The 15978-nt window shown below is 29.1% G+C and overlaps 3 protein-coding genes and 1 long non-coding RNA gene across 5 annotated transcripts; 1 reads left to right on the top strand and 3 right to left on the bottom strand.

Moving 5' to 3' along the window:
- Positions 1–22: 22 nt before the first annotated feature.
- LOC140672134 (uncharacterized) lies at positions 23–14195 on the top strand. Its single transcript, XR_012047834.1, has 4 exons — positions 23–176; positions 336–410; positions 5825–5898; positions 12794–14195. It is a non-coding gene; the product is annotated as an uncharacterized lncRNA (long non-coding RNA).
- On the bottom strand, positions 778–5232 carry LOC140672129 (uncharacterized). Its single transcript, XM_072903994.1, has 9 exons — positions 4683–5232; positions 4217–4336; positions 3969–4086; positions 3421–3688; positions 3018–3170; positions 2838–2928; positions 1591–1733; positions 1079–1211; positions 778–977 (listed from the first exon to the last, which is right to left on the bottom strand). Exons 1-9 carry the CDS (start codon positions 4824–4826, stop codon positions 924–926), a joined length of 1224 nt encoding a protein of 407 aa, XP_072760095.1. The 5' UTR covers positions 4827–5232; the 3' UTR covers positions 778–923.
- On the bottom strand, positions 5903–11037 carry LOC140672130 (odorant receptor 42b-like). 2 transcript variants are annotated; one of them, XM_072903995.1, is made up of 9 exons: positions 10855–11037; positions 10396–10515; positions 10137–10254; positions 9592–9853; positions 9063–9215; positions 8840–8930; positions 7117–7253; positions 6601–6733; positions 5903–6496 (listed from the first exon to the last, which is right to left on the bottom strand). In XM_072903995.1, the coding sequence occupies exons 1-9, from the start codon at positions 10996–10998 to the stop codon at positions 6443–6445; spliced, it is 1212 nt and encodes a 403-aa protein (XP_072760096.1). In that variant the 5' UTR covers positions 10999–11037; the 3' UTR covers positions 5903–6442. The 2 variants fall into 2 exon arrangements, with proteins under 2 accessions (XP_072760096.1, XP_072760098.1); XM_072903997.1 differs by having other exon boundaries at positions 10396–10466; positions 10855–10882.
- Positions 12887–15127, bottom strand: LOC140672133 (uncharacterized). The gene is made up of 4 exons (XM_072904000.1): positions 14817–15127; positions 14322–14645; positions 13844–14002; positions 12887–13394 (listed from the first exon to the last, which is right to left on the bottom strand). The coding sequence occupies exons 1-4, from the start codon at positions 15125–15127 to the stop codon at positions 12887–12889; spliced, it is 1302 nt and encodes a 433-aa protein (XP_072760101.1).
- Positions 15128–15978: the final 851 nt, after the last annotated feature.

The following is a 15978-nucleotide window of genomic DNA, read 5'->3' as shown; positions in this document are numbered from 1 at the left end:
TGAAGAATGCGCGCGCAGACAAAGCGCCTGTCTGTAGCGTATAGCGGCCAGCTGTGCGTGTGCGACGGTGCGACAGTGACAGTGCGACAGTGTGACAGTGCGACTCGTCTTGCTTGCTGTGTCTGCTTTTTTCTCCTCTGACATCTTCCTACTCTACGCTCATCGTTTAATACGAGGTAACGCTTGTTTTAAGAGAATACAAAAAAAAAAAAAAAAAAAAAAAGAATTCAAGAAAATTATAGAATAGTATTGAAAGTAGAGCTAAGTGAAATAAATTCTACTTTCTTTTCTTTGTCCGGTTTCTTTTACGCTCTTTTCTTTTTTTTGGCATTTAGAATGAAGCTTCTACACTTTCGAAGGCGAAAAGGAAAGATTGCAGAAGACTGCGGGGAGGGAAAATATTTGAATTGGTGAGTTTTATAATTCAATTCTGTATTTCATATTTTTTCTTCCGCTGCTGACACACGAAAAACATATATTTATGTATAGAGTTTGCAATGTTTTATTATTAAGTGATGCTGCCAAATTTAATAAAAAATATTGGAGTTTATGCAACGTAATTTTGAACTTGACTGATTATCGATAATCGATCATATACCGGTAACATTTATAGACTCGAAGTAAAACGGGTTGCATAACGAAGGAATAATAGTTACAGAAAAACAATGCAAAACTACTTACATTTTACTTCCCTTTCAGTATGTTAATTTTTTATATAAAATATCTAAAAGCTAACATTTAGTAATTCAAATATTTCGAGAAGATTTATTTTTTTACAAAAATCGTAAAAAAATGCAGAGAAAAAGTGACTGTTCAAATAAAATTATATTATCGAAGCTATAATGAAGTCGTTAATATCTTTACTGTGTTTTATAAATAATAAGATGAAACGAAGACATATCGATGAAGTGAAATTTCGATAATCAATTTTTGAGTGATAAAAACGCTGTCAAGTAAGATACACCCATTCGTACCACCTTAAATTAAATATATAAATGCGTAAGTTGTTCTGTATATATATTATATAGTTGAAAATAGAACATAAATACACGGCAAATAAATTTACAGTTGTACTTACCCCTGCATAAGTCATTATCGATAACGGAACTATATTACCTGCTTTTAATTCGCACGGTACATTACTTCTGTACAGAATTATAATCAGTAAAGATTTTAGTCTAGGCGAGAAATCGTACCATTTTGTCGCATATCTATAAACAAAAGTCCCATAATCGATTTTAGTTGCGTTTTTAAAAGGATTATTTTTTACATCTACGCGCACAATTAAATCATTTGTTACATCAGGCATAAAATACAATATAGATATAGATGTGAATAAATATTTTACAAGTTAATATTTTCACAAATTAAAATAAATTCTAACTTATAAATAATTTCTATATCAATTGTACTTTGAATTACTTAGTAATAAAGATATCTAATCAATTATATAAATTAAATTAAGTTTTATATTCGAGACATTTTATAGATGACTAACAATTATGTACATGACTTTCTGTTGCAAAAGAAAAATTTTATAGGCGTGCATCAATCTATCTATAAGTAGGCAAGGTATAAAATAATTATTACGCTTGAGAAAATACGTTCTGGCTTTCGTCCATTAATATTTGACCGGAATAACATCCAATGAACAGAGTCAACAATGCTCCCATAATAATAAATATAAATTTTGCCATTTCCTGCCAGTTCAGTTGATCTAATACATAAACCATCTATAATATATTAAAAATTTTATATAATTTATGTACGAAAAAATAACTACATTTTAGTTAAAAATGTTAATTTTACTAAAATTAAAATTAGTAAGATTTATACATATATATTCTCGTTATATATTCTCGACATATAACTTTTATGAACATTGAAAAGTTTGTTAAGAAAATTAATTCAATGATAAATGCATGCCTATTGCACGAATTGGAATTTTGTATTATTTATTTAAGGTCAGAATAAAATTAGTTTAGTTTAATCGAAAAAAAATAAGAATAATAATGTAAACTGAAGAAAAATAAAAAACGAACAGGTTAACTCCCGGAAAATAAAGAATATCAAAACCAAGTTGTACCTATTATACAATAATCTCGAAAAATTTACCTTTTTAAAAAGTTATCCAAAAATTTAAAACTCTGAAAATTAATACCAAATAAAAATTTTTTAATTTTAATTTTAAAAAATTTAGTTCTACTAAACTGAACAACAATATGCTAATGAAATTTCAACGTTTCAATTCTTTATTTTACAACTGTTGATGTGATTAAAGTAAATTTATAATTAAACTAAATTTAATTTTAAATTTAATTTAAGTTTTATCTTACTATATATTTTGAAATTTAGCAGCGCCAAATATTTTCAAATAAAAATAAAATAAATTTTTTTATTTTTTATTAATTTACAATTTTTAATTTTTGAATTAGTTTTTCATTTATAATATTATTATTTTTATAGAAAATTAAAACAATTATTTTATCAATTATTGTACAATAGTTTTTTTAATGAATGTTTTTATTTAAATTTCATAAATCTTTATTCTTAATTAGCACATAACTTTTATTACTTTTGTAGAAAATTTTGCATAACTTTTTTAAATTAAAATATGTGTTTTTTACAACTAATGTGTGTACTTGTACCCTTTTTTTATTTTTTTTTAAAGTTCTTAGGGATTATATTATTTTCTTCTTATAGTTTTAAATTACATTAAACGCAGCGCGTGTAAGAAACAACCTCGTAGCTTTTGACTTATTATCTCTTTCATGATCATTTATTTATATTTTATGAGATCTCCTAAATGAATAATTTTACTTATTGTTAATACTTACTCGAATTGAAGTTAAAGTGAAAATTCCAGTACCACTAATTAATATAAATAATGAAAGTCCTTGATATGTCGAGTCTAATAAATCAACAAAACTGTATTTTATACGTAATATTAGCACATCTTTCTCTCTCAGCTTCTACAAATAGTAATAGCAATATATTATTACAAAATATTAGCTTACTCTATAGCAATTTGATGTTTCTTTAAACACGTTATGTATTCTCGATATATCAGTTCCTCGTTTGACGTATCAAACGTCATACTCATGTAATATCCAGATTCTCTCATTTTACTGCTTTTATTTATTTTCAATACTAAACTTTCAATATGCTTACTGCAAATTATGAATGTTTTATATACTCATATAATGCAAATTATTTTGTAAAAGCTTTATATTTTATTATATTATATATTATGTAATTTATATTATGTATTATTAATTGTATATTGAATTATGTGTTACTAAAGATATCTAATTATAAGTAAAAATTTAAAGTGCGCTAAATAATTAATTATATATATATATATATATATATATATATATAAAGTCTGTGTACGTAAAATTATATTTGCAATATACCTACCTAACAGCTGCAAATAAACTGCATGCATGAGCAGTGCACGTAATATGCATCGCATCAACACCCACCACAATATTTATACCCATTACAATTACACTGTTAGTGTAACAGAAAAATAGTAAAAAGTACTCATCCTTGTTCAGCCTGTATTCATCAATTTCAATCGCGAGGAATCGTGCACGTGATTCGTTAACAGGCAACACGATATCCAAAAACACTGGTATTAACGGTACCACTATAAATCCCGAGATAACTCCACTATACATTATTGCTGAAATATCATGACAAAAATACATTGTTCATTCAATATAATATCAATTTACAAAAGAAACTATGATCGTTTTCTTAAGAGTTGGACGAAATATATGTCACTAATTTTATTAAATATTATTTATTTCAAAATATGTCAATTTTCGGTATCAAATATCTGCCCAGAAAATTTAATTTATTTTATTAAAATGATGAGTATTTTAAAAATATTATATTTGCTATATTTTCTATCAATAGATAATACATTGTTCTAAGAATATTATCACACATGATACACTCACTCAAATAATATTTCGTAAAGTTTCGTGACAGCACAGAGTAGTCTTTCAAAATTTGAACTTCTATTTCGTTCGTAAATATGTTCCAATGTTCATCCATCGTCTCATATAATTGTTGCAACTGATCATAAATATATAATAACAGTTAAATAAATATAAAATTAAATTAAAATAAAAAATTGATTTAGTTTATTAAACACGGAAAAACATTTTTTTTTAATTGAAAAATGACTTTGCAGTTCTAATCATACCTTGTCATAGTGCACAAACGAATTTACTATCCTCACGAAAAAAGCAGCCCAGTTAGCAATTTGAAAACAGCCTTCAAAAACCATTTGCCCGTTACCCCAATAATCGTATAACAATAATATCTATATATAATATTGTGTGTCCATAAAATATGTTTTACACAAAACGTAAATGTCTTTACGCAATACATAAAATTATTATATGATTACTTATTATAAAAAAAAATTATATTTAAATTAAAAAATTGTCTCACAATTCTATTTAATAAATTAAATCAAGCAGGTCAAAATATACTGTGATAATGTTCTATGATAGAAATATATTGTGATATTTCATGATACAGAAATACACACGATAATATATGTATAATGTATATATATTGTATATCAAATAGATAATAGCGCAAGAAGAAAATTTAAAGTAATAAATACTAAAAATCTCAGATTAAAATATTGTCGATCGCATTACCTGGAACGGACTATAACTTATTAGGACCAAAAAGGAAATGGTCTGCAATGAAATTCTCGCGAACCTATTTTGAAACGGCCAAAGACCCGAACTTGACAACAATAGCCGGTTGATATTGTACTCTCGCGAAAAGTTCGCTAGCATGATGAATCTTTATTTCCCGGTCAAAAGACCACCATATAATGGCACGTATCACGCACATGCTATCAGATTCTTCGGAATATAAATCGCATCACAAAGGAATTATAGGATGTCAGGCATCGTCAGCGTCAATGTATCATTTCACAGATAATAGAATGTACCTCCCCATCAAAACTAAACTGTCACTTATCTTATTTCTGAAATAGCGAGTCAATTGGGCATGTTACAGAATGGTATGTTATAGTAATAAGAGTATAGTTTGATATGCCGCAGCTGATTTTCTGGTTTTATGATGCTTGTCTTTGCTTTGTTTATAGAATATTTCCAGTCAAGTTTAAGCATTTCTGGTGCTCAAAAATATTTTTTGAAGTCGTGTATATTATTTAAAATTGAGAAATAACCGAATAAAACAGAAAAATTTACTTATAAAAAATAAATTAAATTTTAGACGCGGAAGTGCTATATATAATGTAATATATAATATTTAAAAATGTTGTACAGAGCATGTGAATATACTGTACAAGTATGATTTTAATGATAAAATATTACATATGATGTGAAACCATAATATAAAGAAGTATCGTATAAAGAGAGGCTGTAGAGAATGGTGAAAAATTTCTCGAATTTTTACAAACGTTTGGCGTTCGGCTGTCTTCCCCTTATTAGATTTTTCTTTCTTTTGAGTTTCTGCAAAAAATGTTCCTATCGAATATATCTGCACAAAAAAGATTTTTTTAAACTGTTTAAAAGATTAGCCGCATCATTCTCTCCGAAATACTCTCGAATATTCCAAAATTTAGGATAAATTTTATAATAAATGCATATAAACATCTGGAGAAATTATATAATAATTATAAAATATGTGAACATTTTATATCGTCAATATTTTTGAACAATTTAAAAAACAGGTCTCAATTCTATACAATTGTTCAAGAATTGAAAGTGAAATAAATTCTACTTTTCTTTAATATGTTTTTTTACTCTCTTTTTTTGTATTTAAGATGAAGCTTCTCCACTTTTGAAGAAGGAGAAAAAGAAGATTGCAGAATACTGCAGAGGAAAAAGATTTAAATTGGTGAGTTTTATAATTCAATTCTGTATTTCATATTCTATTTCTCTATGCTGTTAACACAAGAAAAACATATTTATGTATAGAGTTTGCAATGTTTGAAGCACTGCCGCAAAATTTGATAAAAAATTTTCGAGTTTATATAACTTAATTGAACTTAACTGATTACCGATAATCTATCAAATACCGATAATATTTATTAAATATTATGAAGGACACAAACACAGACTCGAAGTAAGTCAGGTTGAATAACAAAGGAATAAAAGTTACAGAAAAACAGCGCAAAACTATTTACATCTTGGTTCTTTTTTAACACTACATTACATTCAATATAAAATATCTGACAATGAGTTACATTTAGTAATTCAAATATTTTCGGAATATTTATTTTTTGCACAATTTATAAAAAAGTGCAGCAGAAAAATGACTGTCTCAATAAAATGACATCGAAGTCGTAATGAAGCTACAAATGTCTTTACTAAATTTTATTGTCTTTGATAGATATTATTAATGAGATCAAAGACAAATTGGTGAGTTGAATTTTCGATAATCAATCTTTAAGTGATAAAAACGCTGTAAAGTAAGACATACCCATCCGTACCACCTTAAATCGAATATATAGATACGTAAGTTGTTTTTTATATATATGGACAGTTTATAAAATAGAAAATAAATATACTACAAATAAATTTACAATTTTATACTTACCGCCGCATAAGTCGCTATCGATAGTGGAACTATATTACCTGCTTTTAATCCGCACGGCACATTGCTTCTATAAAGAATTATAATCAGTAGAGATTTTAGTCTAGGCGAGAAATCGTACCATTTTGTCGCATATCTATAAACAAAAGTCCCATAAGTAATTTTAATTGGATTTTCAAAAGGATGATTTTACATCTAAGCGAACAGTTTAATTAGTTGTTGCGTCATGCATAAGATAGATCTAGATATGAGTAAATTTTTTATAAATTAATTTTTTCAAAAATTAAAGTAAGCTAACTAAGTTATATTTCTGTATCAATTGTATTTTAAATTACTTATTGTTAGTAATAAAGATATCTAATCAATTATAAAAGTTGAATTAAGTTTTATATTCGAGATGTCTTATATATGACTAATAAAAATTCTCATTTACTTATATGATTATCTGTTCTAAAAGAAAAATTTTATACGCGCGTATTAATTTATCTATAAGTAACTAAGGTATAAAATAATTATTACGCTTGATAAAATACGTTCTGGCTTTCGTCCATTAATATCTGACCGGAATAACATCCAATCAACATAGTCATCAATGCTCCCATAATGACAAACATGAATCTTGCTGCGTCTCCTAGTTGGTCTAATACATAAACCATCTATAACATATTAATAATATTATGTAATTATCCAAAAAATAATTACATTTTTAGTTATAAAGGCTAATTTTATTAAAATAAAAATTAGTAAGATTTTATTTAGAATACACCTTATACATTCTCGACATATATCTTTTATAAGCATTGAAAAATTTGTTAAGAAGATTAATTCAATAATAAATACATACTTATTGCAGGAATTGAAATTTTGTATTATTAATTTAAGATCAGAATAAAATTAGTTTGGTTTAACTGAAAAAAGTTGACATTAGAATATGAATGTAAACTGAAAAGTTAAAAATTGACAAATTAACTTTCGAAAAATAAAGAATATAAAAGGCAAGCAGTATATTATACAATAATCTTGTAAAACTTACCTTTTTAAAAATTTATCCAAAAATTTAAAACTCTGAAAATTAATACCAAATAAAACTTGTTTAATTTTAATTTAAAAAATTTGGCGCTGCTAAACTGAACAACAATATGCTAATTGAATTTCGTAATTTTTTTATATTTTATTTTACAGCTGTTGATATGGTTAAACTAAATTTAGTTTTAAATTAAATTATATTTTTATGTGATTTAATATATATTTTAAAATAGCAGCGCCAAATATTTTCAATTAAAATTTAAACAATTTTGTATTAATTTACAGTTTTTAATTTTTAATATTATTTTTGTAAGAAATTAAAATATTAAAATTATTTTATCCATTATTGTATAATAGTTTTTCAATCAAAATGTTTTTATTTAAATTTCATACGTTTTTATTCTTAATTGGCCTTAATTTACCTTTGACTATAGAAATTCAAAGATTGGCACAGAACTTTTGATATCATTACTTTTGTAGGAAATTTTCATAATTTTTTTTAATCATTACAATTTTTTAAAATTAAAATACATGTTTTTTTACAACTGGTTTAAGATAAATTTTTAAGAATTAGCCTGGAAATTCTCAATAGTGCAATACATCCCTTCCATGCGCGCCAAGTCCGGCCTCCGTAACATGAGTAGGGATAACGGCCCCGCAGCGTATCGAAAAACATGTACAGTCGGACCTCTTATGCTACGAAACCTCTTATCCTACGACAAAAAATACCTCTCATGCTACAATTGCGAAAGGGGAATTATACCCCCACTCTCAAATTTTTGTCGTAGGATCAGAGGTTTAAGGGGAAGATTCCGGACCAAAAATGTCGTAGGATAAGTATACTCACGCTTACGCGTCTCGCGATATTACATAATTCAACCGTCGTATTCGTGCGTCATGTTATTGTATTTTACATATCTTTTATTAATCAAGTACAAACTTTTTTTTGGTGTATGGGCGAAACGATATATTTTCACAGCTCTGAATTCTACAGTAGAGGTGGTAAACTCGTAAAAAATACAACAGAGTCCCTTACGCTGCACTATTAAGACTTTCCAGTTTATATCATTCTTTTTATAGTTTTTAAATTACATTAAACGCAACACGTGTACAAAACACTACCGTGTCTCTTGATTTATTATCTTGTATGATTGTTTATTTATATTTTATGAGAACCCATATAAATGAATAATTTATACTTGTTGTTAATACTTACTCGAACTGAAGTTAGAGTGAAAATTCCAGTACCACTAATTAATATAAATAATGAAAGTCCTTGATATGTCGATTCTAGTAAATCAACAAACCTGTAGGATAGAAATAATATTAGTAATACACTCTCTCTCTCTCTCTCTCTCTCTCTCTCTCTCTCTCTCTCTCTCTCTCTCAATTTCTACAAATATTAATACTAATATGTTATTACTAATATATTAGCTTACTCTATAGCAAGTTGATGTTTCTTTAAACAAGTTATGTATACTTGATATATCATTTCCTCTCTTGACGTATCAAATGTCGTATTCATATAATATCCACGTTCTCTCATTGTATCACTATTATCCGTTTTTAATATTATGCTTTCAATGTGCTTACTGCAAATTATGAATGTTTTGACATACTTGTATAATGAAAATTATTGTGTAAAAGGTTTATATTGTATTGTATATTATTATGTAATACATATAATTTACATTATATATTATTATAATTATACATTGAATTATTATTATTATTAAAGATATTTATATGCTTATTAAAAATATCTAATTATAAGTAAAAGTTTAATTAAATAATACACTAAAAAATTAATTTCATGTTACATATACGTATATAATTAATAATAAAACTAATTCATATACATAATTAATAAATTTAATTAACGTATATAATTAATTATTTAGCTCAGTACTATATATATAAAGTGTGTGTGTGTGTGTGTATGTAAAATTATATTTGCGATATACCTACCCAACAGCTGCAAATAAACTGCATGCGTGAGCGGTGCATGTAACATGCATCGCATCAACACTCACCACAATATTCATACCCACTAAAATTAAAATCGTGGTGTAACAGAAAAGTGGCAAAAAATACTCATTCTTATTCAGCCTAAATTCAACTTCAATTGCGAGAAATCGTGGACGCGATTCGTTAAGAGGCAACACAATATCCAAAAATATTGGTGTTAACGGTATCACTATAAATCCTGACATTAATCCGTACATTAGCACTGAAATATTATAAGACAAACACGTTGCTCATTCAATATGATATCTATTTATAAAATAAATTATCTTTATTTTCTTATCTAGACTAGAACGAGATGTATGTCACTAATTTTATTAAATATTTATCTCAAAATATGTCAATTTTCAGTATGAAATATCTGTTTAGACAATATAATTTATTGTATTAAAATGATGAAACTTTTTAAACTATTACATTTACTATATGTATTTCCTATCGACAAAAAATTATTGTTCCAAGAATATTATCACATATGATATACTAACTTGAATAATATTTCGTAAAGTTTCGTGACAGCATAGAATATTCTTTCAAAATTTGAACTTCTATTTCGTTCGTAAATATGTTCCAATGTTCATCCATGGCCTCATATAATTGTTGCAACTGATCATAAATATATAATAAAAGTTAAATAAAATAAATATAAAATATAAGAAAAATGAAAAATCGATTTAATTTACTAGACACAAAAAAAAATATTTAAAAAAAAATTAAAATGACTTTGTAGTTTTAACAATGTCATACCTTGTCTCGGTGCAAAATCGAATTTGCTATCCTCACGAAAAAAGCAGCCAAGTTAGCAATTTGATAAAAGCCTTCAAAAATCATTTGCCCATCGCCCCAATGATCATATAATAATAATATCTATGTATAATATTTGTGTATCCATAAAATATGTTTTACAATATATAAAATTATTATATGATCAATTACATAAAATTATACATATAAAAGCAATTATATTTAAAAAATTGTTTTATTAATTTTATTTGATTAATTAAATCAAGCATGTCAAAATATACTGTGATAATATTTTATGATAGAAATATGTTGTGATATTTCATGATACAGAAATACACACACGATAATATATGTATAATGTATATATATATATTGTATATCAAATAGATAATAGCGCAAGAAGAAAATTTAAAGTTATAAATAACTAAAAATCTTAGATTAAAATATTATTGATCGCATTACCTCGAACGGACTGTAACTTATTATGAGAAAAAAGGAAAAGGTCTGCAATGAAATTTTCGCGAACCTACTTTGAAACGGCCAAAGACCCGAACTTGACAACAATAGCCGGTTGATATTGTACTCTCGCGAAAAGTTCGCTAGCATGATGAATCTTTATTTCCCGGTCAAAAGACCACCATATAATGGCACGTATCACGCACATGCTATCAGATTCTTCGGAATATAAATCGCATCGCTAGAAGAAATCATAGGATGTCAGGCATCGTCAATGTCAATGTATTATTTCACCAATAATAGAGTGTACTTCCCATCAAAACTGAACCGTTACTTTTTTCATCTCTGAAATAGCAAGTCTGTTGGAGATGTTATAGAATGGTGTGTTATAGTAATAAGCATCGTGTGATCTGCAACAGCTGCTCTTCTGGCTTTATGACGATTATCTCTCCTTTGTTTGCAGAATATTTTCCAGTCTAGTTTAAGCATTTCTGGGAGCCGATTGTGTATTTCTGAAGGAGTGAAAATGTGAAAAAGTAAGCAGCACTGATTGATGTATATTGTTAGATCTAAAGTGTACATCAATCAGTGATCACGCAAAGTACTTACTTACTTTTCGTATTTTCACTCCTTCGGAAATACACACTCGACCTTCTGGTGCTTGAAAATATTTTGGAATCGTGCGTATTATTTAAAAAACTCTGAGAAATCACGGAAAAATAAAAAAGTAAAATTTATTTATAAAAAAATTAATTAAATTTTGGATCCGCGGATACAGTATGCACATATGTATATTAACAGTATATATTGTAATGTTTAGAAATATCAATATTGATTATTTAAATATATAATTATCGTACAAGTATGAAGTACTGAATTTAACGATAAAATATGTAATGCAAAGTTTAACATCAATCTTTAAAAATTCTTTGCCTGTCATTCCAATGATCGCATAATAATAAAAATATCTATGTATAATATTGTGTGTGTATGTCCATAAAATATGTTACATAAAGTTGTATGATCATTTATAGATAAAAAAATTGTCATTGTTTTATTTGACTAATTAAATCAAGCGTGTTAAAATATAATATGATAATATTTTATGATAATTTTGAAAGAGTCAAAGACCCGTGCTTGACAAAAATAGTCGATTAATATTCGGTTGTATTGTACTCTCGCAAAAAGTTCGTATGAACTTTCCTGGGGTAAAGACCGCCATATAATGACACATATTACGCACATGCTATCAGATTCTTCGGAATATAAGTCGCATCGCAAAAGAATGATAGGATATCATCGTCAATGTCAATGTATTATTTGAGCAATAATAGAACGTACCTACCCTTCAAAATTGAACCGTCACTTTTCTCATTTCTGAAATAACAAGTCTGTTGGGCATTTTTGTAGAATGACATGTGACAATAATAAGTGACATGAAGCAGAAAATTGAGGTAAAAATAATAAAAGTAAGAACATGCGTTGATCTTCTGGTTTTATGACAATTGTCTCTTTTTTATTTGCGGAATGTTTTCCAGTCAATTTTAAACATTCTGATGTGTGTCGAATATATATTCTTTGAAATTGAAAAATAACAGAATATAAAAGTAAAATTTACTTATAAAAAAATTAATTCTACGCGTAGAAGACATGTAGTATATAATACTTCATTTTAAAATATTATTATTATACAGAGTATTTGAATTGTACAAGTATGATTTTAATAATAAAATATTATATATGATATGAAGAAGTATTAGAATAGATAGAAAAATATAAAGAAAGGATATAGAGAACGATGGAGAATTTCAAATTTTTGTAAATGTTTTGCTATTGGCTGTCTTCTTCTCATTAAATTTCTTCTCTTTTCCATTTCTGCAAAAAAATCATTGCAATAGAATATAATATATATATGCAAAAAAAGATTTCTTTTAATCTATTTAAGAGTTTGGCCGCACCATTCTCTTCCCTCGAACATCCCAGAATCTCGGAAGCGGAAACATCCAAAGGTTTACAGACGAAGATGCGGACTGAAGGATTAAGGACTCTCGAAACGGATGAGATCAGATTCGTCCTGCTGCGGGCAGATTCCACACGTGGCCCAAGGATCCTCCAGCTCCCAGAGATCCGGCGGCAGATGCTCACGACCGGGTGGCGGTCCACGTGGAGGACTTGGTGGATACTGTTCTACGTCGAAGAACCTCTCGAGCTCCTCCGGATCGAAGATGGGATATCTGTATGACACCTCGCGTCTCGGTATGTCACGCATAGTAGGTTTTATCTTGGACACGACTGGTATGTCCTCTTCCTCCTCCCAGGATATGTCACCTTCGCGTAAGAACTCCTCCTCGAAAGGCACATCTAAGAGCAGATCCTCCGTTAACGGCTCTCTAGCTCTTCTCTCGAACTCCTGTTCGGTCCTACGAGCTGCCTCGCGCGCCCTGATACCAGCCATACTTCTTTGAGCGAACTCGCGAGCCGCCACAACACTTGGATGTTCCCGGCCGTATTCGATGCGGAACATTTCGCTTTCAATGTCGGGGACTCTGCATTAAACGTGGATATTATTTTCAACCATAAGTCTTAATTATTAATAAAATAATTAATAAAAAAGCGATAAAACATTTTCGGAAAATTTCTCTTTCTTTCTCGTTTTTCATCCGTTAATTTGCATATTATAGGATTCCTTGGCACCATTCATTTTTATTCTAGATGTCTTTTATATATTTAATTTATATATTTTTTTAAATCTAAATTCATCATCTTTTAAAATTGTATTAAAGTTGATTGAACTCTTAAAGAGATTTTTTAAAAATTGTTTCTTGCGGATATATTATATTCTATCGGAACAATCTTTGTAGAACCGCAAAAGAGAAGAGATCTAACAAAGAGAAGACAATCGAACGCCAATATTTGCAAAAACTCGAGAAATTTTCCATCAATTTTCCATTAAGTTGATTTATATTAATTGCATGTAATATTATAATATTTTAACCTGTATATGTATCTAGGCCTCTCTTCCTCCGCAAGTTGCACAGCATTACTACCGACATTTGCCACTGCCATCACAAAGTCCCGTCTCGCTTGTTGCAAATCCTCCAATTTGCCCTGCACCGTAGTTGCTTCCGCTGCATCTTGCTCGTCAAGGCTCTCACTACCGAATAGTATTCGCCATTAACACATTGCATCATTAATTCATATAATTCAAATAGATACATTTTAAAAAATATATAGAAATTACTTATTGCGGAAAGAATAAAATTCTCTATGTTTAAATCAAAGATTTAGCATCATCAAAGACGTTTGTTTTTTATTAGTCTAATTAAATATGTGTAACATTAATTTTTTAGCAAGTTTTAGAATCAATTATGTGTCAAAGTAAATTCTTTTATTTTTTTCAGAAGCTTTATATTAAAATTAAAAAAAGTAAAAGTTATCCAAAAACTTTTCAATTGATATGCAAATGAAGTCACCTAATCACTTTGACGGAATGGTTCGCCACTTCGGACACCGGCGCCTCGACACCAGATGGTTGCGGGATACTGACGATAGTGGTGCGATTCTCACTCACCGACCTCGGCGGTATCACGACACTGTCGATCGGACCCTCGCCAACCGGTTCGGCTTGGATCACCTGGGCATTCATGGACCTCGCCAATTCTCTGGTTCTTTTCGGAATAGCCGGAAGTGGTTCTGGTACCCGTCTTTCCGGCACGTCTCTCCTCTCCAGCGGCGTAGGCCTCCTCGCCGGTCTGACAGGCGACACTCTCGCGGGTCGTATCCTCTCTCTTCCAAACCTATGCAGGTACGAATATGTAAAAAAAAATTGTAGAATGTTTAAGGTATTAAATTTTTTTTATAAATAAAAATTTGTTCCAGGCATGTTTATACAGCGTGCAAAAAAAAAACGACCGTCCCAAATCGCTCTTTTAAAGTTCTTCTTAAATAACGCAATTCTGAAAATTCACCTAGGATCACCGCCGATCGGCGCGGGTGTCCTCCTCGGCATGCTTCGCGACATCGTTTCTTCACGTTTACGTTCGTACTCCTGTTTGAACTTCTCCGCCTGTTTCACTCGTGCCATCATCGCCTTCGTTACGGTTGGCCTGGTGAACTCGACCTTCTTCGGTTCAGCCGGGGTATATCCACGAGGTCTTCTGCTAGGATCTATGACAGGCTGCCTTTTCGGTTCCTGTTTCCGCTCATACTCCCTTACCAAAGCGGCACTCTTCGCCTGTCGTAGTGCCTCAGTCTTCGTGAGTCGCGGCCGGCTCGCCATCGTCGATCCTCGTCGGTATTAGATAATTCTTGACATTCGATAAAATTAATACGTAATACATAACTATTTTTTATATTTTTAATTTTATATATTTAAAAAAAATTTATTCAAATTTTATTTTACAATATAAAAATATAATATATAGATGCTACAGTTCTCTCTATTAATCGTCATAGCCTCGTCGATGGAAGATTTTAACTAAACAACTTTTTTCTTAATAAATATATTCATGCAACGATAATTTTGTTGGCTGCAAAGTAGCTTGTTACATCAAGAATAGGTGTAGAAAATTGAACGCACTTTATATTGATACCTATTAACAATAGAAACGGTGAAAAGCTTATGACACTTTGCGCTATAACTTCTCGGATAGCTTAATGTTATTCCAAAAGATAATTAAAAATAAATAATGACATTAGGACAAATGATTAGCACTTAAAAAATTAAGAACCTCTTTAAAATCTTTTTTTTTAAATCTCTGAAGAATAAGCTTTTTCGACGATTTTCCTTGGCGCTCAAATAAGGGATCCAATATGTTTTCATGTTTCAAAAACTTGCTATGTTAATAGCCCATTCTGGATAATACGCCCGGCGCTTGATTAAGGCCGGGTAGATTAATTCGCCATTATTAACAGAAATTTTGAATTATATCGGGCCTGAAGGGTTTATGTGAAAAAGTCACCAGTGACAGATGTAGCAGCTTTTGTTTCGCTCTTGCGAAATGCATCTCATTAAAGGCACGTTTCACTTAACGTTAGCAGTATTCAGCACGTTCGTGATTATTTCATCTTTGTTGTTCATTAAAAGTGAAATAAGACAGAAAATGTTCGCGAGTGTTGCAAACGATAAGT

Source organism: Anoplolepis gracilipes, chromosome 12, assembly GCF_047496725.1.
Source record: "Anoplolepis gracilipes chromosome 12, ASM4749672v1, whole genome shotgun sequence".
NCBI classification, from domain to species: domain Eukaryota; kingdom Metazoa; phylum Arthropoda; class Insecta; order Hymenoptera; family Formicidae; genus Anoplolepis; species Anoplolepis gracilipes.
Note: the sequence above shows the minus strand (reverse complement) of the source record. Positions and strands in the feature narration are given on the sequence as shown.